Genomic DNA, 25,725 nt, shown 5'->3' with positions numbered 1-25,725 from the left:
AGAAGAACAGAATATTAGGCTGCAGAGCTTCTTCCAAGAGGTGATTTGGAAATACAGAATGATTTAGCTATGGGGGAAAGTGTATGAACAAATCAAACTTCAGAGCAGTAAAATGAAATTTTCAAAGAATTGACATATTAAGAGCCAAAAGGTTTCTAAGAGAATAAATCCTTATTTTATGGATCAAAGGTTATCACTCCTGGCTATACATTAGAATCACCTATATCTTTCTTTTTAATGAATATATGAACTCCACCCAATGTATTTGTATTTACTTGTTCTGGACTGGGCCCCTGGCAACAGTATTTTTTATATCTGGCCCCAGTCATTTATTTCCAGCTAGGGTGGAGATGCTGTAATATACAAACTGCAGATACAAAGGGTGGTAATATGTCTTTCCCAGGAGCACAGCCCCACAGCCAGATCTTTCTGGAATCCATTTTATTTTCAATCTTTATAACTTAATAGTTTGTAGCATGGTATTTTTATTACAAACATGCAGGCATTTGGTTTCTGGGCTGCCATTTGTACTCTTGCTTGGGATGCCACAAATACTAGGGATAGCCCAAAACCTCAGTTAAAATCTACAGGAAACTACCCCTTACAAAAAAATTCTGTTAACTTTCCAACAGAGAGAAAGGGTCTTGGAGGTTCATGAACAGGAAAAGTTACGGCCAATCCAGGGACAAGATCGCCTGGACCACCCCATGTGCCCCTGGCCCTGGCCATCCTTCTCTGGCTGGAGTTCAGGCTCCCCAATAGTCCTCTCTATCCCCATTGGACAGGATGGGGTGTGCCATTTTTCTGAGCCTTAATTTCCTTGTCTGTGAATGGAGATGGTCATGCCACCATCCCAAGGCTCTGAAGGATGAAGAAGGGTTCTCAGTTGATTTTTGTAGCCCTAAAGAAGAACCTCCCCCTGCAGGAGCAGATGTCTCCATGAATAATCCTGGCTGTGTACACAGTGGTCGTAGGTTACTTGGCCACAGAGTCCATGAATCCTGAATGTGCCATGTGGTCATTTCAGTCCTAACTGGGGCAGTAAGCCTGCCCATCTGATGTGTGAGGTCCCTGGCACAGGACAGCTGCATTTGGGGGCAGAGACTTCCCCTCTCACATGGCCCCACTACCCTTTCATCTTGCTATGCTCTCCCACCCTCAACAGTCCTGACTGCCCTTACCCACACTTCTAGTTTGGTATTCAGTGCACATATCAGTCATGCTCTCTTTCTCATGCACCAATGATTCTCCTCCCATGACACTGTCGAGTAAGAAAAGGAAACAGCTGGTAAGGTTTTGAGAAGTTAGGCACAAACCCTTCCCTATGCCCTAGTACTTCCTCCCCAACAACTTCCCAGTGCCCCCACCCAAAATAACTCTATTATTTATCTAACTGTATATTAGATTGCTATTGGATGAGAGTGTGTTTTAAAACCCTGTGTATTTAAAAGACATGTTTATTTCATTTGGTCTTTTTCCAAATAAAGTTCCTCTTTCTGAAAACATTACAGGTTTAATTTGAAAAATATTCAATTTTCAAAAGATTTCTTGAGCAACTTTAAATTTTTTTAAGTTGCAAAAAAAAGGTAAAAAATAATCTGATGGAAACTAAATCCATTGAAAAAAAAATAAAGCAGATAAATATCTCATTCCAAGTAAACATAAGGCAATTTAAACCATATTTCAGAGATAACAGATACCTTAAATCCTCATCTGGTCCATTAACAAATAGCTTTCCAGATAACAAACAGCTCATTTTTATACATAAAACCCCCAAATTTCTGTTTTGCTCTTGGAGTTCACATAGATTGATCAAGGTTGACTGCTTGATGATGCCAGTGGAATTTTCCTTAATGTTTGTGCAATTTAATTTCTAGTAGCAACCCTGAAAGAAACGAGGGAAAATTCTTTGGTCCTGGAGCAGATATTAAGAGAAGCTCAACTTTCTACTTTTCTTGCATTACATTTTCTCTCTGCCCTGTCTCTGTCAATGAGTGGGAAGTTATCTTTAGATTACCTTACTTGAGTTTCCATAGCCTCACTGTGGTTTATGTAATTAACTAGTTGGTTTTCAGAAGCAATTATACAAAGTGAAGTCAGTCAGACAGAAAAAGACAAATACCATATGATTTCACTTACATGTGGAACCTAAGAAAACTAAACAAATGAAAAAACAAAACAGAAACAGACTCATGGGTACACAGAATGAACTGGTGGTTGCCAGAGGAGCAGGGAGCAGGGGGTTGGGAGACACAGGTGAAGGGGATTAAGAAGGACAAATTTCCAGTTATAAAATAATTACCAGAGGGATTTAATGTAGAACATAGGGAATATCGTTAATAATATTATAATTTTGTATAGTGACAGATGGTAACTAGACTCATCAAGGAGATTATTTCAGTAAGGTAGAAAAGTATCTAATCACTATGCTGTACCCCTGAAAATAGTATAATATGGTATGTCAATTAATTTGTATCTAAGTTCCAGTTTATATTCACAAAGTGCTGGGCTATGGCACAGCTGTTTAGTGAGCAAAATGGGTCTCACCATATCTATTCACCCATGTTGATTTATAGCAGTCATGACAGTGACCCAAATGCTCAAATTTCCCAGGCCAGCTTATGTATTAACCAAGCCTAAATCATTCTCTTTAGCTTATGCTCTGTCTTTCTCCCCCATCCCTGCCACCACCAACCCCCGACCACCATAACTTACTTGCTGCATTGTGCTAAAAATTGCCTTAGGAAAAAAATTTATGCAGTACTTTTTCTTACTGAAGGATCCAGCATTCAGCAAACTGCATTAGGATATAGGCACCAAGACAGAAAGCTAAGCCAGTTAAGCTATAGTCAGTGAGCTCTGGAATCAGGGAAATCTCTCTTAGGTATTTAAGCACTTTAGTTTCATGACAAGGGTTTCAAGGCAAAGTGGACTGTGTATTTCCATTTAGTTACTGTGTGGTGAGTTGATCCTTTGAAGTTGCAGTCTTAGGCTCACTCAGAGTGAGTAATGAGATGTATTCAAATAACATAAGCTTAAATATATATCTGACCACAAAGTTTCCCCAGACCTCAAGGGCCAGTTTTCTCCCCTTTGTGGCCATGGCTTTTGAGTTATTGTTATAAAGTGTCTATTTAAAACAGTAAATAAGTGATAATGCTGAAGAGCTGCAGGGCACAGCCTAGAAAAATGATTGACGGGGCAGCTGTCAGCTCTGTTTTCTATCACTGTGCTGGTCTGAAATCCACAGTGCCCATTTAAATGGGGCACATTAGCACTTTTATGGTGACTAATATGATTGCCACATAGTAATTCAGGACTTGTGGCATGTCTATGCAGGGGAGAGATCAGATTTCAACAGACAAAATTGTTAGGAAGGTGGTGATAGCCTGGGCAACCCTTCACATCACAAAGCTCTGTTACCTGAAATTTAGAAATGCATAACTAAATAAAAACTCAACTCCATCCCCAATCACCCTGAGTCTCAAGGTCTACTTCTACAATAGCATATCTGGTGTCCTTCAAGGAAATACCAGACTGATTGACTATGATCTGTCTTTACATTATTCATTACAGAATTGTAGATGCAGTGGAATGTAGATGGTACAGAACTTCATTATTTTACTTTAGGAGGATAGGGTGCTGGAAGCTTGTTTCTAATGGTGAATTTAAAGAGTCTCCTTATGTAAGATTAATTTTTTGTTTGAGAAAGTCACTGAAATGCAAGCCTTTTTCAATACAATACAAGTTCTACCCAACATTCTGCATTTGGACTTTTTCAGCTAGGGATGGAAGCAGGAGACTCCTAGTAGGCAAATGAGGTAACATATTGTTTCTTCCTGCACGCTTGAAATATGTTGGAAAAGGGGTAGAAATATTTACATAAAAGCCCAGGAATCTTAGGGTCCAAATTATCTTGGAGACTTGCTCTGGTCTCAGCATGGATCTATTGCTGGAACACCCCTTGTCCCAGCCTTACTGGTAAGGATGTACCTCTGTCTTATCCTGCTTATAGCAAATTATTTTTGGTGTTTTCTAGTTGTTGAGTTTGAGCAGCAGTTGGCAAATTCTTCCCAGGGATGGGCTAATGGTTTTTGTAAATAAAGTTTTGTTGGAATATGGCTAAAGCTGTTCACTTATGTATTGCCTATGGCTGCTTTTGCACTACAGCGTTAGAGTGGAGTAGTTGCAATACATGTCACATGGTATCACATACCTAAAATATTTACTCTCTGGTTCTTTAAGAACAAGTTTGATGACTTCTGGCAGAAAAAGGTTTTCACTGTGTTAATGTTGCATACCTAAAATTACAAGTACTGATGGATTGTATTAGGAGGACAAATCTGGAGTAGAAGCTGCAAATAGATATTCTTCCTGATCAAGCAAAGCAGCTTCAGCATAAGCCAAACTTATTAGGTGGATGTGGAATAGGATCCCCATCCCTACACTTTTCAGATTTTTGATGGTGACCTTTAACTCTGCAAATTCCCCACAGTGATAAGGTATTATTCTTGGTTTGCTATTTGGGCAGAGAGAAGGTGTTCCAAGAACTTCTATCTGGCTCCTCCTGTTATGAAAGCTACTGCGCCAGGACAAAATGCTATTACAGGAATTCTGCCAACTGACATGTGTATTACTCATATACTGTCATATCTGGGGACATCACCACAAAATGTGTTTAAGGTCTCAATGAACCTATAATAGGAAAGAACTAAGATAGTAGTTTTACTTATTTTCCAGTACCCCTAAATTCTGACAATAGCTTTCTGAGTCTCCAGGAATTAGTGCTGGCTTTATCCAACACCAAATAACCGCCAAAATGTTTGGTATGTATTTTCCTGTTCACAGTCCATTTACCCTAATAAATGTCTGCTGGTACCTTCACTGAAGTCTAGGAAGAAGAAAATCACAATGAAAACATGTAAAGATCCTTCCTCTAGGGGAGCTGACCACTTTTACTCAATATTCTCTATGTGTGTACACAGACTCAAGTCTGAAAATTGGATGGGAGTCTTGGATTAATCATATTTTTTACTTTTTCTGTATCTTACAATTTTTTAAGATCTTAATAATCTTGCTGACCAGGGCAGACTGCCCTTGCCAGCTGGCCAGTTGTTGGAAATGGCAAAAAAAAAAGCTGTAAATGGCATCTTCCACAGGTAAACCAACCAATCCCCAGTCCATATGCCTCTCACCCCCTTTATCTAAATCTCACACACCAAACCAACATTTCTCTGCCCTAAATCACTCCAGGGCCGGTTATCCAGGACTGGTAACTGAGTAATCACGTCTAGAGCCCACCAACATGACTCAAACTGGCCAGAATTTAGGGGGATGGGAAAATAAGTCAATTTATCCTGCTCTGCCTTCCCCACAGAAACCCCAGTGAAGACCATGACCAGGGATTTCCCCTCACTCCTGCTTCTGCCTATTGACCAAAAATCTCACTCTGCCCTGAGGCCCTGTGTTGCAGGCCCTTTGCTCTGAGGAAATTAAGTAACAAAAGTCTTCCAACAATCCTGGTTCTCTGTGTCATCACGCAGTTGACTTTATAAATGAAGATCCAGGTAAAAAACAGGGCTGTGCCTTGCTTCTGATAGCTCAGATCAGGCCTCTCTTCAACAGGTTTCCTATTTTATCAGTTCTACAAATAAAATTATATTTTAATGGTCCACCCATCCATTTCCATCTTACTGCCATGATCAGTTGACCATCATCAAAGATTCCTGTGGATGAGAAAATTCTGGTTCAGAGGCCAGTTCTGTTGTCTAGAGTAGTGATCACCTAAACACCTTCTGGATTCCATACACAATATAGGAAACACATTTATGCTTCAACATCTTGCACTAAATCTTCAGCCTATGAAGAACAGACACTATAGATTTTATTAAAATGTTGATGCTTCTAGGGGAGATTAAACATGGCAGCATGAGAGGTGAGACAGAGAACTCCCAGAACCACATATAATATGAAAATATAGTTAATACAACTAATCCTAAAAGAGCAACAGGAAAGAAGACTATGCCAGAATTTATAAACCTAGAGAACAGAGTAGACCTGAAAACAGGGTAACATACCAAAGCCTTGATCCAGCAGTAACCTTGCCCTTCCCCCACCCCAGCTTACTGGAGCAGGGAGGGGCTGGAAGCTTATGACTGTTAAACACACAGCCCTGGAGATATCGTTTGGGAGCACAGATGGACATTGCATGGTGCTTTGGAGATTAGTAGGGTTGGAAAGCTAAGACAGGCAAAATACATGGAGAGACTGAGATTCCAGCCATTTGTGGAGGACAGGGATGCACATCCGGCTGCTCTGGGACAAAGAAAAGGCAGGTGGACTGAGAGGCTTCCTAGCAGTGAGAGGCTGCTGAAGGGGCAGGGATTGCTTGGAGATTGCTGCTCAGGAGAAGGGATAGGTGGAGAAGGTTGTCCACACACAAGCTGCCCAGCAGGTTGGGAACTTTCAGGATCTTCAGGTGCTCCATCCCCCTGGCTAGCCACTCATATCTGAGGCCCCCCCCCATGTGGTATGCAACCTGCTGCGCCTTCCTCCTGACCTGCCAGCACCAGCTCACAAACTGACAGTCCCTGCAAAGGCATCAGGACAGCCAGAAGGAGGCCCCGCCTAGGGCAGCTACAAACACAAAGCACAGAGGCTTACGCCTGCATGTTCAGCCTACTGGTTCTGACAGAGGAGACAGGCAGTGCATCCGGGAAACAGGAAACAGCTCTTTCCTCCCCTGAAGCACCAGTGCAGCTCCCCTGTGACCCCCGACATCACTCCAGGCCTGAGCAGCTCCAAAGATGAGAGCTTCTGGGCACCAGAGTGCCACATACAAACATGAAATGTCAAAGGAACCTGGTTCAAACAAAAATCTCAAAAACACCAGGAAAAGGGCCTAGTGGAAGGGAGTTCAAAATAAAAATCATAAACATGTTCATGAAGGTACAGAAAAGTATTCAAGAACTCAGGGAAGAATTTAGGATGCAGACTCAATCATAAAGAAATTCCATATCTGAATTGAAACATAAAATGGAGAGACTTAAAAGCACATTAGATGTAGTAGAAGACATGGTGAATGGAATTGAAATTAGAGAAGAGGAATACAAAGAAGCTGAGGCACAGAGAGAAAAAAGGATCTCTAAGAATAAAAGAATATTGAGAGAACTGTGTGACCAATCCAAATGGAACAATATTTGCATTATAGGGGTAGCAGAAGAAGAGAAAGGAAAAGGGATAGAAATTGTCTTTGAGGAGCTAATTGCTGAAAACGTCCCCAATCTGCAGAAAGAGTCTCTCAGGCCATGGAGGTGCACTTATCTCCCAACACAAGGGACCCAAGGAAGACAACACCAAGACATATAATAATAAAAATGGCAAGCACGAAGGATAAGAACAGACTTTTAAAAACAGAAAGAGAGAGCAAAAAGATCACATACAAAGGAAAACCCATCAAGCTATCATCACAGTTCTCAACAGAAACCTTACAGGCCAGGAGGTAGTGGCATGATATAGTTAATGCAATGAAGCAGAATGGCCTTGAACCAGGAATACTCTAAATGACAAGATTATCACTTAAATTTGAAGGAGGGATTAAGCAATTTTCAGATAAGCAAAAGCTGAGAGAATTTACATCTAACAAACCACCTCTACAGTGCATTTTGGAGGGACTGCTATAGATGGAAATATTCCTAATGCTAAATAACTGTCACCAGGGGAAATAAAACCACAGCAAAGAAAGTAGAACAGTTAATTACTAAGCAGCTGCAAAATCAAATCAACTAACCCCAAAGTCAATCAAGGGATAGACAAAAAGTACAGAATATGATACCTAATATATAAAGAATGGAGGAGGAAGAAAAAGGAGGAAATAAAAAAGAACCTTTAGGTTGTGTTTGTAATAGCATATAAAGTGAGTTAAATTACACCGTTAGATGGTAAGAGAATTACTGTTGAACCTTTGGTAACCACAAATCTAAAGCCTACAATGGCAATAAGCACATACCTATCGATCATCACCCTAAATGTAAATAGTCTGAATGCACCAATCAAAAGACATAGAGTCACTGAATGGATTAAAATACAGGACCTGTCTATATGCTGCCTACAAGAGACTCACTTCAAACCCAAAGACATACACAGACTGAAAGTAAAGGGATGGAAAAAGATATTTCATGCAATGAATAGGGAGAAAAAAGCAGAAGTTGCAGTACTTGTATCAGACAAAATAGACTTCAAAAAAAGAAAGTAACAAGAGACAAAGAAGGACATTACTTAATAATAAAGGGGTCATTCCAACAAGAGTATATAACTATTACAAATATCTATGCACCCAACACAGGATCATGTACATATATGAAACAAATACTAACAGAATTAAAAGGGGAATAGAATCCAATGCATTCATTTTAGGAGACTTCAACACACCACTCACTCCAAAGGACAAATCAACCAGAGAGAAAATACGTAAGGACACAGAGACACTGAACAACATATAAGAACATATGAACCTAACAGATATTTACAGAATTCTCCATGCAAAGGCAACATGATACACATTCTTCTCAAGTGCACATGGAACATTTTCAAGAATAGATCATATACTAGGCCACAAAAAGAGCCTCAGTAAGTTCAAAAAGAATGAAATTGTACCTGCCAGTTTCTCAGAACACAAAGGTATGGAACTAGAAATAAATTACACAAAGAAAATAAAAAATCCAAGAAACACTTGGAGGCTTAATAACATGATCCAATCAATGGATCAATGGATCAATGACCAAGTTAAAACAGAGATCAAGCAATATATGGAGACAAATGACAACAATCATTCAACATGGCAAAATCTGTTGGACACAGTGAACTAAGAGGGAAGTATGTTGCAATGCAGGCCAACCTCAGAAAAGAAGAAAAATCCCATATGAACAGTCTGAATTCACCATTAAGGAAACAGAAAAAGAAGAACAAATGAGGCCCAAAGTCAGTAGAAGGAGGAACATAATAAAGATTAGAGCAGAAATAAATAAAATCTAGAAGAATAAAACAAAAGAAAGGATCAATGAAAGCAGGAGCTGGTTCTTTGAGAAAATAAACAAAATAGATAAACCCCTAGCTAGACTTATCAATAAAAAAAGAGTCTACACACATAAACAGAATCAGAAATGAGAAAGGAAAAATCACTACTGACACCACAGAAATACAAAGAATTGTGAGAGAGTACTATGAAAAATTATATGCTAACAAACTAAAATGTAGAAGAAATGGACAACTTTCTAGAAAAATACCATCTTAGAAGGGTGACCCACGAATAAACAGAAAATATGAATAGGCTAAACAATAAGGAAATTGAATTGGTAATCAAAAAACTACCTAAGAAAAAAACACCTTTACCAGATGGTTTCACTGCTCAATTTTATCAAACATTTAGGGAAAACCTAATATCCACTCTCCTTAAAGTTTTCCAAACAGTAGAAGAGGAGGGAACACTCTCAAACTCATTCTACAGGGCCAGCATCACTCTAATACCAAAACCAGGCAAAGACACCACAAAAAAAGGAAATTACAGACCAATATCCCTGATGAACATACACACAAAATACTCAATAAAATATTAGTAAACCAAATTCAAAAATACATCAAAGAGATCATCCAGCATGATCGAGTAGGATTTATTCCAGGGATGCAAAGATGGTAAACATTCAAAACTCCATAAACGTCATCCAGCACATCAACAAAAAGGACAAAAACTACATGGTCATCTCCATAGATGCTGAAAAAGCATTCGACAAAATTCAACATCCATTCATAATGAAAACTCTCAACAAAATGGGTATAGAGGGAAAGTACCTCAACATAATAAAGGCCATATATGACAAGCCTACAGCCAACATCACACTTAACAACAAGAAGCTGAAAGCTTTTCCTTTAAGATGGGGAACAAGACAAGGATGCCCACTCTCCCCACTTTTACTCAACGTAGTTCTGGAGGTCCTAGCCACAGCAATGAGACAACGCAAAGAAATAAAAGGCATCCAGATTGGCAAGGAAGAAGTTAAACTGACCCTGTTTGCAGATGACAAAATATAGTACATTAAACACACTAAAAACCAAAGCTACATCTACACCTATTCACAGAGGGTCCAGCCCTGGGGTAAGGCAAGGGGACAGCAGTTGTGGGCATCCTTGAAATGCAAGGCTCCCGGGGTCAGCCTCTCAGGCTACAGCCACATGGGGGCTCCAACCTCAGGGGAGCCTCCACAGAAATCCCCGAGAGCCCTGGTGTCCCTGACCAGTATCATTCCTGATTGCATGACGAGCTGGAGGCCCCGACTCTCCTCCCACCCCTAGGCCCTCTCCGTAATCACTGAGGTAAGAGGGACTCTATCCACCAGCCCACACATTTCATACTCCGACTGAAGCTGGAGGATGGGCCTTCTATATCGGTTGTGGAGCCTGTCCCCTCATGACATGCCTTTCCTCTCTGCTCACCCCCCAAGGAGACCCTGATGCCTGAGCATCCCCCAGACCCCACCAGCCCACCAGCCTGCTTCAGCGAGAAAGGGAGGGCCCCCTATAGACAAGGGCTGTCTGCAGGCTCTGTCCAGGAAGTTGGCTGATGCTGCAGAGGGCACAGGGCCAAAGCAGCTGCCATCCTTAGACGTTTGGGGTCCTGTGATGGTGCTGTATCCTGGGGACTCCCAAGAGCGACCTCCACAGGAGCAGGCGTGGGGCTGAGGGTTTATGGGGGCGGGGGGGCTGTTGGGAGCCATCTGGAGAATGCACGTGAATCCGGAGGGGGAACGGGGACACCGCCTTGGATCCCGAAGCCCAGGACCTTCTTGCTTTCGGCGCCCCTTCCCACGGAGAAGCCCAGAACATTTCCTAACAAAACAGGCTTTACTTACATTTACAAACAAAAGGTCAAATGGGCTGAACCCCACCACCACCCACCTCTCCCACCACCCTCTTATCCCACCCGCCAACCAGCCACCCCCAGGGGCCCCTCCCTCCCGCCTCTCCCACCCCACCCTCCCTGTCCCCCAGCAGCCAGAATCAGGACTGGGATGTGGAGGAGCCTGAAGCTGCCCTGGAGGGCCGGCTCCTCCCTACTGGTTGCAGTGCCGCTTCTTAGACCTCTCTGGGACAAAAGGGTCCCCCTTTCTCTTCTGGGCCTGTGAGGGGCGGCCAAGACCCAGAGCAAAGGCTGGCCCCCCAGCGACCCCGAGGCTGGCCCCTGGCAGAGGTGTCTTCTCAGCAGGGGCTGTGCCTGCACACGGGGGCTGACTGCTGGCCTTGGCAGCTGGAGGGCCAGTGGGGCTGAGGCCTGGCCTCTGGGGAAAATGGCCGGCCTCAGACACAGAAGGCCTTATGTCCAGTTGGGGTGCGCTGTGACTCAGGGAGGCCTGCACACCCTCCTCCTCCTGCGTCAGTTCCAGGAGTCGGCTGTGCTCCAGCTGTGAGGAGAGAGGGGACCATGAGGCAGCCTGAGGGGGAGGAGGTGCCATGCCAATGACAGCCACTGTGGCTCTCCTGCCAACCTCATCCTCCCGCTTGGTACCTCAGCCTGCATCCTCCCTCACCTCCCCGGCTCCCCATCCTCTCCCTGCTCTCCTCCTGCCCAGCCCCCACCCTCAGAGAGGCCCTCCCAGCCACTCCTGCCATGCAACGCAGGGGGCAGTCAGGAAGGAATCCTGTCCTGGGGTCCCCTGCCCTGGCTCACCTGGGTTGCCCCCTCCCCGGGCTCACCTGTCTCCTTCCCTTTCCCAGCTCACCTGTAAGATGGACAGTCCTTCCTCCTTCTCCAGCTCCTCAGCGAGGGCCAAGAGGTCCAGCTCAGGATCCGGAGAGAGCAACTCCTCCAGGAAGCGTGGGTGCAGCACTACGTCCACCTGGCACAGAAGCAAGAGGCTGTGAGCACCCTTGGAGGGGATCTCCTGGGCACCCAGGGGACCGGGAGGGCAAGGGAAAAGCAGAGACCAGCCCCATCCTCCACAACAAGGGGGTGTTGGAAAGACATGGTCACGGTCCCCGATCACAGGCACACATGCACATGCACAGCATATACACATGTATATATGTGTGTGCCAGACACCCAAGAGACACGCACACAAACATATGCACACCCACACCCACACAAGTATATATACACGTACTTATGTGTACACATGCACACCAACAACATGCACACCCCTGGCTCACCTGGGTTATCCCTGTACAACACACAGACACACACACATTTACACACCTACATGTGCACATCCACCATCACACACACACACACACACACACACCAGAGCTCAGGAATAAGAAACAAACTTAATCCCTGCTCCTTGGGCACCACCCAGACCTGGGTGGTGGGAGTGCTGCTCCCCAAAATCTTGTGGCACCCGGGCCAGGGCCAGCCCACCTTGGCAAGGAAGTATTTGTCCTGTGCACAAAGTTCGTCAAGGTAGGTAAGGAGACCCGGGTCTGGGTAGTCACCCTCCTCTCCCGGTGGCAGCCCGGAGCTCTCCTCTCCCCGTTCTCCACCGGGCGCCCCTTCAGCTGTGTTGCCGATGTCCTTGGTCACAGCCTTGGGGGTGTTCTCTGTCAGCGCCTCGGTGTGCAGGCTCCGCTGGCACTGGTGCGCCTGGGCAGTGGCGGGCTGGGCCCCAGTGCCGGACTTCTCGGGGATGCGAGCTGAGGAGGATGCAGGGAAGGAGTGTGGGTGCCCGGTGGCACCTGCCCAGCACCGAGCGTGCTCAGGGAGGACCAAGCTTGGGGACATTCCCGTGGGGGTACAGAGCCAGCTGGTCCCCAGGCACCAGAAGGAAGTGGCTCTACACAACTGAGTCTCCTCACAGGGAGAAGGATTCAGGATGACTCAGGAGCCCAAGTCCTATTCTGCTGGTGTCACCCGGCTGCCCTGTCCCCGTTGAGCCCAACAACAGCCCACTGCCCAGAGGAGAGGAGCTCTGGCTGGAGGGAGGGCGGGAGGTCTGGGCTCCAGCAGTCAGGGGACGCTGTGGCCTTGCTCATGGCAAGGACATGTGCCTGCAGACTTGGCCACAGATAGGGCCCCTGGACAATTTTCTGGCTCAGACCAAGTCTCTCTACCTCTCCTAGCGCACTGTGGGGTCTGGCAAAGTCCACTCCAGATCCCTTGGGACGACATCGTGGGGCCAGCCGTGTGCCCAAGAGAAGGATTCAGGACTGGGCTTTCCTGGGATCCCCCCGAGCCACCACCAGAGCCTCCCCAAACACAGGGCCCATGGCTTGCCTCCTTTCTAGGAAGCAGCAGCGTGTTGGTGGCCGTCCCTTCTCCCTGCTCAGGGCACTTCCCTCGTGTCACCTGACCCACCTACAGAAGCCACCTTCCCAGGGCCTCCTGAGGTTCCCAGAGGCCCCCCCACCTGCAAGGTGAGATACCCTCGGGCCCGGAGCTCTCTCCTCCCTTGATGGTCTAACCACTGTGCCTGGATAAGAGTCACATTTGAATCCCAGGGACCGGTGGGTGGGGGCCCCTGAAACAGTCCCACCCAGCCTTCAGGCCTTACCTCCTCCTGAAGTCATCCCCACGGGCTGAGAGCCGACCGCAGCTGCCTGGCCGTTCGACATCGAGGACCCAGTGCAGTCAGTCCGAGAGAGCAGCCTCCTCCACCAACTGCTCAGGAGCCCACTCAGGGAGGGCAAGTTTGAATCTAAACAGGCCTAGAATGTAGGGGGTCCAGACATTCTGCAGTGGGGGAGGGGCAGGGGCAGGTGGGCTTAGGCAGGAGGGAGGGGGAGGCATTCCATGGGCACTCTGGCAGGTGGGCTAGAGCACAGGTGCTTTTCCAGCTTACAGGGCCACACCCTCGGTGGGTGCCTCTTGGCTGCTTACAAATCGTTTTCGGGCTCACAGCACCAAGGTCCTCGCTGTTGTTCCCGCTACTTCCATTCTGTGTCCATCGACCTAGTTTGCGGCCAGGGAGCCACTGCTTCCTACCGCTCATGACTGACTTCCACAGAGGCTGGGCATTCTGAACCCATGGGAACGTGTGCTCTGACAAGCACCCCGGTACTCATGGCCACGGGCAGCCCTGCGTTTCACATGGGGATGTCTGTGCAGCCGTGGCCTGTTTGGTGCACTGTGCCCATCGCGCTTTAGGAAGCAGCCCGTGTGTCCCCAGGGCTGTCTGGGGAGGCCCTGCAGACCCCAGCCAGGCCCCCGTTGCTGGAAAGCCCCAGCCCATCAAAGAAAGGCCCTGCAGCCTCCACATCCAAGACCAGAAATTCCTCCTTTGCTTTTCTCAGGACATCATGCTCCTGCTAAATATGTTTTTACCTTTTTAATTATTTTAATGCACTATCTCACACAAGTAAGACCTTTGCATGATTCACAGTCCATTACAAACATGGGAAGTATAGTGGCAAGTCCTCCTCCCACCTCTTTCCCAGCAGCCCAGATCTCTGTCCACTGGGTACCAGTGTCATCTGATTGTGCAGATCTTCTGAGACATGTACTATGTGGCCAAAGGCAAATGCAATCTCTTCTTATTTTTTCATTCCTTCTGTTTTCTCTTCAGGTGAAAATTCATTTAGGTTCTGATATATTTACAGCCTTGCAAGCAAATCACAGTGAGCTTTATTTAACAGAACTCCTGCTGGGGATTGAAACAACAACTTGCAGACATCTCCCAGGACTTGGGATTTTATCGTGGGAAACCTTACATGATTTGCACCAAGTAACTTCATATTCAGAGGGATGGTGAAGCAAAGTATGGTACTGAGACGCTCACGAAAGGCAGGCTTCCCTCTTGCTTCCTCCACCAATTGTGGACAAGATTCTCCCTCATGGCTTTGATGTAGGATTTGCTTATTCTTCTCAGGACCACCAAGTGGAAAACTGCATTGTGGAAAAATTATCTCATCTCAATTCCACACCCCTTTTTGTATGACTCCATCAAAAAGCCTAGGCTCCAGAAGCAGACAGAGTTGTTAGCCCAAATGTGTTTGAAAACACCAGCCATGCAAGGGTGAGATGACAGTCCTCTGCACTCTGATTTCTGACCATTCCTGCAGGAAGGCCAGGGGCAGGTGTCTTTCGAGCAAACAAAAATCTCCAGACGTGGGTCTCTGGCCTTAGCGGACAGAGGAACTTCCTCCCAGTCAGGGAAGAGCAGCAGACTGGGGAGATCACGTGTGCACGTAAGGTTTTAGTGCGGTAGGTGAGGTTGCGGAGTTGAGACCCAGTACCCACCTTGCAACAGGCTGGACTGGTGTTTGGAGCCTCTTGGAATGCACTACAAACTCAAGTCCCAAAGTGGCTTCTGCTGCCTGTTTTTGTCACTGCCAGCTCAAATTCTATGAAATTCCCTCCAGAAGAGGAGGGGAGTAAAGCTCTTCCTACGCCGCCTGCTATGCAACTTCATTTGGCCCCTTGGCCTCTGTGAATCCAGGTCAGAGCGCCATGCTCACAGAGCAGGGTGTGCCCACCACCCTCCACCTGGAGGCGTGCTCACCGGGAAACCTGCATGCACTCAGGAGGTGCCATGAAGGGGACACCTAGTGCAGCAGGCCCATGGAAGAACCCCGAGTGTTTCCCGGGTGGGTCTAGAGCTCTGAGCCAGGAGTGTTCTCAGAGAGTTATTTTTATATTTTGGATACTAGTCCATTGTGAGATACATGTTTTGCAAATATTTGCTCCCAGTCTGTAATTCCTCTTTCCATCTTGTTAAGGGGATCATGGGCAGAGCAAATGTTTTTAATATTGATGAGGTCTGGAGGGAAGCTGCAGCCCGTCTCTGAGAGCCGCCGCTGAACTCAGGGGTGGGGCGCTAACCTAGGGAGTCAGCCCGCTGCCCCTAAGGCCTGTGAGACAGGACAGCTGCGAGGCAGCCACCCCGCGGTGCACAGGCGACCGAGCGCAGGATGCGGGCTGGGGTTACCCAGTCCACAGGTGGCAGAAAGCAGGCCCAGGTCCGAGGCTCTGGGACCCTGAAGCAGGGTCCTCCCAACCGCGGATTCCCGCTTCACGTCGCACACACGCGCAGCACACGCCCAGGGAGCGGCTGCGGGCGCGGGCGCGGGCGCGCAGACCGGGTGCTCCAACGGCTCTCAGGGTCCGTTGCGGGGTCTGCTCGAGCTGCGCGGAAGCGCGCTGAGGCGGGGCCAACGGCCGTGTCGTTGGTCCGGGCCTGCGGGCGGCTGCTCCGCCTGGTGCGTGAGGGGGTGTGGCCCCTGCATCCTCGCTGCCTGGGCGCGTGGCGGCTGCCTGGAGGCGGGATCGCGCGGGCGGTTGCCTGTCTCCAACACCTCACGGGCTCTCAGCGTGGAGGTGCAGCGGCCCGGCTGATGACTCAGAAATAAAAGGGGTCATAGGAGATATTCATGTACAGTTATGTGCCAACAAATTGGATGACCTAAAAGAAATGGATAAATTCTTAGAAACATAATTCACCAAAACTGAATCAAGCTGCAATAGAAAGTCTGAACACACCAAGAACAAATGAGATTGAAACAATTTTTAAAAACCTCCAAAAATAGCAAAGTTCAAGATGATATGGCTTCACTGGTGAACTCTACCAAACACTTAAAGAGACATTAATATAGTCCTTCTTTAATGGTTCCAAAAAATTGGATAGGAGGGAGCACTTACAGCCTCATTTAGATGATCAGCATTACCTGATACTGAAGCTAGACAGGATAATACAATAAAATAAGATTCCAGGCCAATATCCCTGATAAACATAGATGGAAAAATCCTCAACAAAATTTTAGCAAATCAAATTAAACACCACATTAAAAAGATCATACACAATGATCAAGTCAGATTTATTCCTGGGAGTGAGGATGGTTCAACATACCCAAATGAATGGGACACACTGAATTAACACAGGGAGGGGATAAAATAATCTGTCTCTATCAATGCACAAATGGGACTTGAGAAAATTCAGCACCCTTTTGTGATACAAACTCAAAAATTGGGGGTAGAAGGGGCGTGGCCCCTGGGTCCTTGCCGGAGGATCCTTTCTAGATCCTAAGGCGAATGACTCAAATTTTTAAACCTATTTTAACCTACAACATTTTTATCACCAACTTTTCTTTACCAGAGTCCTTTTTCCATTTAATTACTGACTTTCCTGATTTTGGCACACTAATTCCTGCTGCAATGACATGTATGCTTTTTTGAAAGCTGATTCTCATGGATTTTAAAGTAGTTTGAGTTCCTTTACATTTGTCATAGTTACTAAAGTACCTGGCACAAAATGCTCCAGAACCTAGAACAGTCGCTTCATGTAAATGTTTATGAGGTTGTATTCATTAATATAATTGTCAACCCACTTACAATTTGTTCGATACTGTATGTATGTAGAGGATGAGTTGTCAATAAAAAAAAAGTCCTATGTGATCATAATATTGCCTTTTCTTTCTAAAGTAGAAGGGCTTGGGTATAGTAGCTGTTACAGTAGCTAATAAGTAGCTAATAAATAAATGCCATGTTTTTCTAACTAGTCTCTCTGCTACCAGAAATCTTCTCTTCCTGTTCTGTCGCATCAAGTCTGTTAGGTGCTACGTGCTCCATGCAGCCCTTGGACCAACATATCAGGTTGTTCCAGAGCCCCCATCATTCCCTTTATTCTTCATCCTTGTCTTCCTGTTTCACTGTGAGGTCATCCACCTCCTCAAGTTGCTTCCTCCAGCCCCCCTGCTATGTTGTCTTTTCCTACATATATTCACATAACAATAGCTATGATACATAGCAGTGATAGTTGTGTAACTCTATTTGGGTTCCTAGAGCTGATTCCAACGTGTGTGGGTATGTGGGAGGGGCTCTTCCCAAACATAACACCAAGCAATCTTGAACACAAGCAGAGTGTTGGAGAACTCAATTCGGATGCTATGTGCCCTGAGTCAGCACCAGATTTCCTGGGTTAAGGGCTCCGTCCTATAGGACAGCCCTCCACAGCCCACTCCAGATGCCAGTCGCAAGCCCCAGGCAATTTCCTGTGCTCTGACCTCACAGCTACAGATTGGAGGTTTCCATGACCTCCTCCCTGGGTTCCATTAATTTGCTAGAGTGGCTCACAGAACTCAGGGAAACACTTCCAGTTTAATAACAGGATACTATAAACGATGCTAGTTAACAGCCAAATGAAGAGATATATAGGGCAAGGTCCCAAATAAAGGAACTTCTATCCTCATGGAGCTTGGGGCCTGGACACAAGCAGAGAAGCTCTCTCCAACTGAGAAGCAGGATCCAAGAAAGCAGAGAGGGATCAGCTCAGGAGTTTTGCGAGGGCTTCACTGCATAGCCACGATTGACTAAATGATTGGCCATTGGCTGATTCAGCCTCTAGCCCCTGCCCATGGGTGGTGGTCCAAAAAGTCCCTCATTAACATGGCAAAACACCCATTTCACCTTTAAGACTGCAGTGTTTTCAGGAACTGTGGACGAAGAACAAATATACCTGGGAAATAATATGTATTTGTTAGGACTCATTATATCGCACACCCACATAGATTCCTTCCTTACGTTCTCCCTGTCATTATCCCTACCAGCAATGCCTTTTCCAAATCTGTCAGCCAAGCTTTATACTCACCTCCAAAGAGGGTTTTAAAATTCCCCTTCCGGCATATTTGTAAGCACCCTGCTCACCACTGGCCCTGAGGCTTCACAGATGACCAGAGGCAGTCCCTGACCCTGAAGACCAGAGTTGGCAAATAACAGACACCGATGGGGAGAGAATGGTAAGTGTCGGTCATAACTAGCATTTACTGCCTACTCACGCATGCCAGGAACGGTGCAATTCACTGTTACCTGTGTCAACACACAGTGTAACAACAATCCAGTGAAGTAGCTCTCTGTCTCATATTTGAGAATTAAAAGCACAGCATGGATGAAATAGTTGACCGAGGGTGACACACTAGGTGGCCAAGTCAGGGTGCCAGCCCACGCTGTCTGGCTGCAGCTCGTGCCCCTGGCAGCTGGGCCACAATGCATCTCACAGGGGCCAAGACGGGTGCACTTGGAAAAGGTACCTCAGAGGTAATGAGACAAGGGGATCCTCCAAACAACTGCATTCAGACCTGTCAGCCTGGCTGCCCTGGGGAGTGTGGGGAAGGCCTGGAGAGGACAACAGCAGGGAGCTGCTGCAAAACCCCACAGAGGGCCTGAAGAGGGGATGGAGAGAAGGAGGCCTCAGAGGCCAGAGCACAGCAAACCCACCTCCACAGGCCAGGCACGGGGCTCTGGGCTCATGACACCAGCATTTTTGTACAGGTGTTCGGGTCGTGGGTTTTGTCCTTTGCAGTGTCCTAAGGCTCTTGAAGACAAAAGCTCTCTCATTTCTCTCACATTCCTTTAGCACCAGGCATGTCATAACTATGTTTGGCAAAGTGCCTGGCCCACAGCCCGGTCAGCCACACCTCATTCTGCCCGTTCTGCCTCTGCATCCAGGCTCCACCACCCACTCCAGGCATCCTTTGTAGTGCCCCATGTGGCATTTGGAGCACCAGTTGCTGTGCTGGGAGCTTCGCACGCACCAGAGGCAGAGCCAGTGGTTTGTCTCACTCCCGCGAGTGATTAAAATACTCCTCTGAGTCTCAGGAGATGGGCCACTCTGCAGGGCATCCCCTGCCCTGTGCTCTGACCCACAAGATAATTTTTTTTCCTCAAAGAGGAAACGTGGGATGAAGGTTCAAAAAATTCCCTCAAGTTCAGATATCCCTAAGATTTCCAGTACCTCTTAGGTTTCATTCTGCAGGAAACACCTTTCAAAAGCAGCCTTTCTTGTCATGTTTTGACACCTGAGAGACCAGGAGGTGCAGCAGCCTGTGATGTGAAGCTGCCTGGTCATTCCCATACACCAGAAACTGTAAGACCCTCAGCACCTGCAAAGCTCTTCACTGTCAGTGTCCCATTGGTGCCTCAGAGCAGACATGACCTGGGCCAGTTGATGACACAAACCCTGAGAAATACAAATGCAACTAGCCTGATGCTGAGGTTTAGCTGTAGATGCCGGCATGCCAGATACAGGTCTGGGGATTAAGGGTACTGAGGGATTTGATCACGGGTTTGTGGCCTGGCCCAGGTTTGGTAATTTCCCTGAGCCTGTTTCCCCTTCTGTAGAACAATCTCAGAATTTGGGGAAATGCAATGAGCTAACTGCACATAAACAGCATCCAGCTCAGTATGTTGTAATTCTGGTCTCTTGTACATACGGTTATCAATTAAAGCAAGACCTGAGGAAAATGGAGTTTCCATCCAATTAGGAACTTTCTGTCCTGTATTAAAATATGGGTGACGTTTGCTCTATTTCCTTCAAATGATCACAGTAACTCATCTGGAAAGAACCACAACTATCATATAGAGAAATGGAACTCTGCTTAGCTACTAAGAGAATTCCTGTGAAGAAAGAAACCTGCCTTAATCGTGGACTGGCAGCTGAACCCCCTGGGCCCAGGGTCAGCTGGACCAGACTTCAGAGGGAGAACAGGGCGGGAGGGCCCAGAACCCTCAGCCTTCTACCATCAGCCTCCTATGAGATGTGCAGCCCGTGGAGGTTAAGTCACTGTGGGATGTGTGCTGTCAGCTGCCTCCCCTGCTCCTCCTCCGGAACCTACGAGTAATGGCTGCGATTCTCAGCGGCCTGGAATCCAACCTTCCCAAAGCAAGGGCTCTGAACCAGCAGCAGTCACCCAGCCTGAAACTCTCCTTAGTAGTTTTCCTTCCATGAATGGATAATTCCCAAGCTGCTGACTATCAAGTTCCTGTTTAGTGTTTGCCATGGAGTCCATGTCTTCAGGTAGTTAAGTGTTAAGTATAAATAAATCATCTGGGAATCTTGTTAATATATGCAGACTGATTCCAAAGGTGGAGGAGGGCCAGCAGTTCTGCACGTCTAGCCAAACCCTAAGTGATGCCCGTGCTGCTGCTCTGCAGATCCCCTTTGAGTAGCAAGGTTTTAGAATACTTACCTCCGGAAGAATCTGGTCATACTAAGTGATCATTTGTACCTGCATTTCTTTTAAAACGCTCACCATGGTGTTAGGGTTTCTGATCAGCACGAGGGGCCTGTGTGGCACCCTGAGATGACAGAACTCAAATGCCAGGATGTTACCTGATGTGTCAACTCTGTAAGTGCTGTCTGTGATTTCCTTTAGGCATCCGGAAACACTGATGATAGCTCAGGAACCTCCAGCCCCAGTTCTGCTTAGTAGCTTCCCTGGGAGCCAAGGCCCCAGTTCAGCCGCCAGAACCAGGCAGCCTGGAAGGCCCGCAAGTCAGTTTTATCCTGACACTCTTGAGCCAGAGTCTTCTCAAATAGAAAAAGCAAGTCTGACATCTCAGGAAGACATAAAAGGAAGGGAAAATTGTATGGCCCTCCCTTCTTTGAACATCCACATAGGGTGGAAGAGGGCTTTGCCTTTCTGAGGCGGTATGTTATGTTTGGTTATGCTTTCTGGTAAAATGAACAAGATTTACCATTTAAACCATTTTAAGTGTACACTTGAGTGCCATTGACTACATTCACATTGTTGCAGCTGTCATCCACTTCCTTCTCCAGAACTCTCCCATCTCCCCAATCTCTGTCTCCATGAAACCAACTGTCCCTTCCTCGCCCCCAGTCCCCCACCACCACCCTACCCCCCTGCCAACTGCTGGCACCTGCCAGTCCACTTCCTGTCTGAATTTGGCTACTCCAGGGACCTCACATCACTGGCTCATAGAGCATTTGTCCTTTCGTGACTGGTGAGGAGGTATATTTTTATTCTTCATTATCTGACTTAGATGTGGCCTAAACACTAACCAGGTATTACTGTTGTTCTTAAAGCCTCACTAGTGGAGTCCACAAGCCATTTTTAGCCTGACACTCTTAATTGCTCAGCTGTGAAATTGTCCTTTGATGATGTGTCTGCTGATGGTTATTTATGAGCAATGAAGGGCATCTTGAAAAAAGCATCTAAAGTCATACACTCCACTGAGCTCAATGACATTCTTCATGAAGACTCAGGCAGAAGCATTATGGGGAAATCATGCAGACTAATGGGTGCTACAGAGACCTTTCCTCATGCCTTATTTTCCAATATTCAGTCCATTCATTCATTCCATCAATCAACAAAAACTAATGTGCTAGGATTTTTTGTAGCCCCCGGGAATTCAGGGTTGACAAAATCTATATGATCCCCAGATCTTACAAGATGTGCAATTTACTAAAAATGAGTAAAATGTGGAAAATTGAGTAAAACATGGAATTTGTCTTCTAGGAAGCAGAGCAGGCTATAACAACTGCAGTCTGCTGCTGTGGAGGTGGCCCCATTCCCAGGGTGCTCAAGTGCAGTTAGATGGGCTCCTCCTGATATTTCAGGTGAGGTTTATGCACCATGAAAGGAGGGGTGAGTCAAAGTTCATGCCTACCACTGGGAGAGTCTATTACTCTTTGAAATTACTTTTTAAAAGATAAACTTTCTGGAATAGACAAAGATGCCATTTATTAAAAACAGAGCAACTTAGTATAACATTTATAGGGGAGAAAACAGATTATTTTTGGAAATTATACTTCTTTCAACATAGGAAAATTTCTCTGTATCTTAAACTCAAATATGCTACAAAATTTCAGATATTTTGCCTCCTCTTACTGGAAAACAACAAACACAATGTCAAATCAATTACAAAGAAATCACTAAGCTTAGTCACATGAAGGATCTGTGTAACTGTAAAGACCATGCCTTTCACGCTACACACTTGTCTGCCATCATTCATTCAGTCATTATTATCCCAAAATGCTGCCTCTGTATCCCCATAGATGAAGGTGAGCCTATAACCTAGTTTGCCCTGTGAGTCCTGTTATATGCTGGTTGTCCCAGGAGAATTATTAACAGTAGCTCACTCACAGAGTAGTTCACTCTCAGAAGTAACCACATTTGCCTGATAAATTATACAGTCACCCCAAGATTCCATCAACACCAAAACATGCTAAGGTCTTTCTGTATTTATTGACTTCTGCTTAAAACTGCTAAATTCTTTTACACCCATGTTTATAGCAGCATTATTCACAGTAACCAGGAGGTAAAAGCAACCCAAATGTCTACTGATTGATGAACAGATAAATGAAATGTGATCTATACATACAATGGAATATTATTCAGCCTTAAAAAGGAAATTCTGAAGCTGCTTTCTTCATAAAGCTATTACTAGATAGGCCAGAAAACATAGCAGAGGTATCTAATACAAAGGAAGAAACAATGAAATCCTAACAAAATGTGTAGGCAGAAGAATACAATACAAGTAGAACTACAGGACAGAACCCCAGAAAGAGATCTCAATGAAACAGAGATCACCAATCTTCTTGACAAAGATTTCAAAAGTCATGAACATGCTCATGGATTTACAGAAAAGTATTCAAGATCTCAGGAAGGACTTCAACAGATAGAAGGCCTGAGAAAGAGCCACTCAGAGCTGAAGAACACAAATTAGAAGTGAAACACACAATGGAGGGATTTAAAAGTAAATTGGGAGATTCAAGATGGCAGGGTGAGAGGTGAGACAGAGAACTCCTCCCAAAACCACATATAATATGAAAATATAGTTAATACAATTAATCCTAAAAGAGCAACAGGTAAGAAGGCTGCACCACACTGCATACACCTGAAAAACAGAGCAGACCTCACAAAACAAGGTAACGTACCAAAGACTTGATCCTGCAGGACCCAAGCCCTTCCCCCACCCCAGCTCATGGGCAGGAGGAAGAGAAATGAAGTGGGGAAGGGATTGGAAGCCTAGGACTGCTGAACACCCAGCCCTGGAGATATGCTTTGGGAGCACGAACCTACATTACATGGTGCTCTGGAGATTAGTGGGGTTGGAAAACTAAGACGGCAGAATACTTGGAGGGACTGAGATTCCAGCCATTTGTGGAGGACAGGGATCCATATATGGCTGCTCTTGGACAAAGGAAAGGTGGGCAGTCTGAAACGCTGCCTAACAGTAAGAAGGATGCTGAAGGGGTGGAGTTTGCATGCACCTTGCTGTGGGGGAGAAGGGATAAGTGGACAAGGTTGTCTGGACATGCTCTGCCCAGCAGGGAACTTTCAGAAACTTCAAGTCCATCTCCCTGGCTGGCTACTCAGCTCCGAGGACACCCACTGTCATACTCAGCCTGCTGCACCTTCCTCCTCACCTGCCAGCACCCACTCATAAACTGGAAGTCCCTGCCCTGGTGTCAGGCCAGCCAGAGGGAGGCACTGCCCACAGCAGTTACAGATGCAAAGCGCAGAGGCTTATACCTGTGTGCTCAGCCCACTGGTTCTGAGTGGAGACAGGCACTGCAGCAGGGAAGCAGAACACAGCTCTTTCCTCCCTCCAGGCACCAATGCCACTCCCCTGTGACCCCTGACATGGCTCCAGGGGACAAGCAGCTCCAGAGACTAGAGCTTCTGGGCACTAGAGGGCACTACATACAAATATGAAATGTCAAAGGAACCTGGTTCAAACAAAAATCTCAAAAACACCAGAAAAAGGGCAAAATGAAACTGAACTCACCAATCCTCCTGAAAGAGAGTTCAAAATCAAAATCATAAATATTTTCATTGAGGTACAGAAAAATATTCAAGAATTCAGGGACGAATTTAGGACAGAGATTCATCATTAAGAAATTCCATATCAGAAATGAAACATACAATGGAGGGATTTAAAAGCAGATTCGATGTAGTAGAAGAGACGGTAAATGGAATAGAAATTAGAGAGGAGGAATATAAAGAAGCTGAGGTTCAGAGAGAAAAAAGATCTCTAAGAATAAAGGAATATTGAGAGAACTGTGTGACCAATCCAAATGGAATAATATTTGCATTATAGGGGTACCAGAAGAAGGAGAGAGAGGAAAAGGGATAGAAAGTGTCTTTGAGGAGGTAATTGCTGAAAACTTCCCCAATCCCGGGAAAGAGTCTCTCAGGCCATGGAGGTGCACAGATCTCCCAACACAAGGGACCCAAGGAAGACAACACCAAGACATATAATAATAAAAATTGCAAATATCAAGGATAAGGACAGATTTAAAAGCAGATAGAGAGCAAAAAGATCACATACAAAGGAAAACCCATCAGGCTATCATCAGACTTCTCAACAGAAACTTTGCAGGTCAGAAGGGAGTGGCATGATATAGTTAATGCAATGAAGCAGAATGGCCTCAAACCAGGAATACTCTATCTGACAAGATTATCATTTAAATTTGAAGAACGAATTAAGCAATTTTCAGATAAGCAAAAGCTGAGAGAATTTACCTCCCACAAACCACCTCTACAGTGCATTTTGGAGGGACTGCTATAGATGGAAGTATTCCTTAGGCTAAATAGCTGTCACCAGGGGAAATAAAACCACAGCAAAGAAAGTAGAACAGTTAATTACTAAGCAGGTGCAAAATCAAATCAACTACCCCTAAAGTCAATCAAGGGATAGACAAAGAGTACAGAATATGATACCTAATATATAAAGAATGGAGGAGGAAGAAAAAGGAGGAAAAAAAATAATCTTTAGGTTGTGTTTGTAATAGCATACTATGTGAGTTAAATTACACTGTTAGATGGTAAAGGAATTACTGTTGAACCTTTGGAAACCACAAGTCTAAAGCCTGCAATGGCAATAAGTACATACCTATCGATCATCACCCTAAATGTAAATGGTCTGAATGCACCAATCAAAAGACATAGAGTCATTGAATGGATTAAAATACAGGACCTGTCTATATGCTGCCTACAAGAGACTCA

General features: G+C 45.8%; 1 protein-coding gene and 1 pseudogene across 1 annotated transcript; one reads left to right on the top strand and one right to left on the bottom strand.

Moving 5' to 3' along the window:
* Positions 1 to 11,105: 11,105 nt before the first annotated feature.
* Positions 11,106 to 13,596, bottom strand: LOC130683123 (NUT family member 2F-like). The gene is made up of 4 exons (XM_057499397.1): positions 13,536 to 13,596; positions 12,407 to 12,678; positions 11,772 to 11,888; positions 11,106 to 11,453 (listed from the first exon to the last, which is right to left on the bottom strand). Exons 1-4 carry the CDS (start codon positions 13,594 to 13,596, stop codon positions 11,106 to 11,108), a joined length of 798 nt encoding a protein of 265 aa, XP_057355380.1.
* A 2,295-nt stretch (positions 13,597 to 15,891) lies between these two features.
* LOC118931896 (nucleophosmin-like) overlaps positions 15,892 to 25,725 on the top strand; it is a 39,126-nt pseudogene continuing 29,292 nt past the window's right edge.

This window comes from Manis pentadactyla, chromosome 3 (assembly GCF_030020395.1).
Source record: "Manis pentadactyla isolate mManPen7 chromosome 3, mManPen7.hap1, whole genome shotgun sequence".
NCBI lineage: Eukaryota > Metazoa > Chordata > Mammalia > Pholidota > Manidae > Manis > Manis pentadactyla.
Note: the sequence above shows the minus strand (reverse complement) of the source record. Positions and strands in the feature narration are given on the sequence as shown.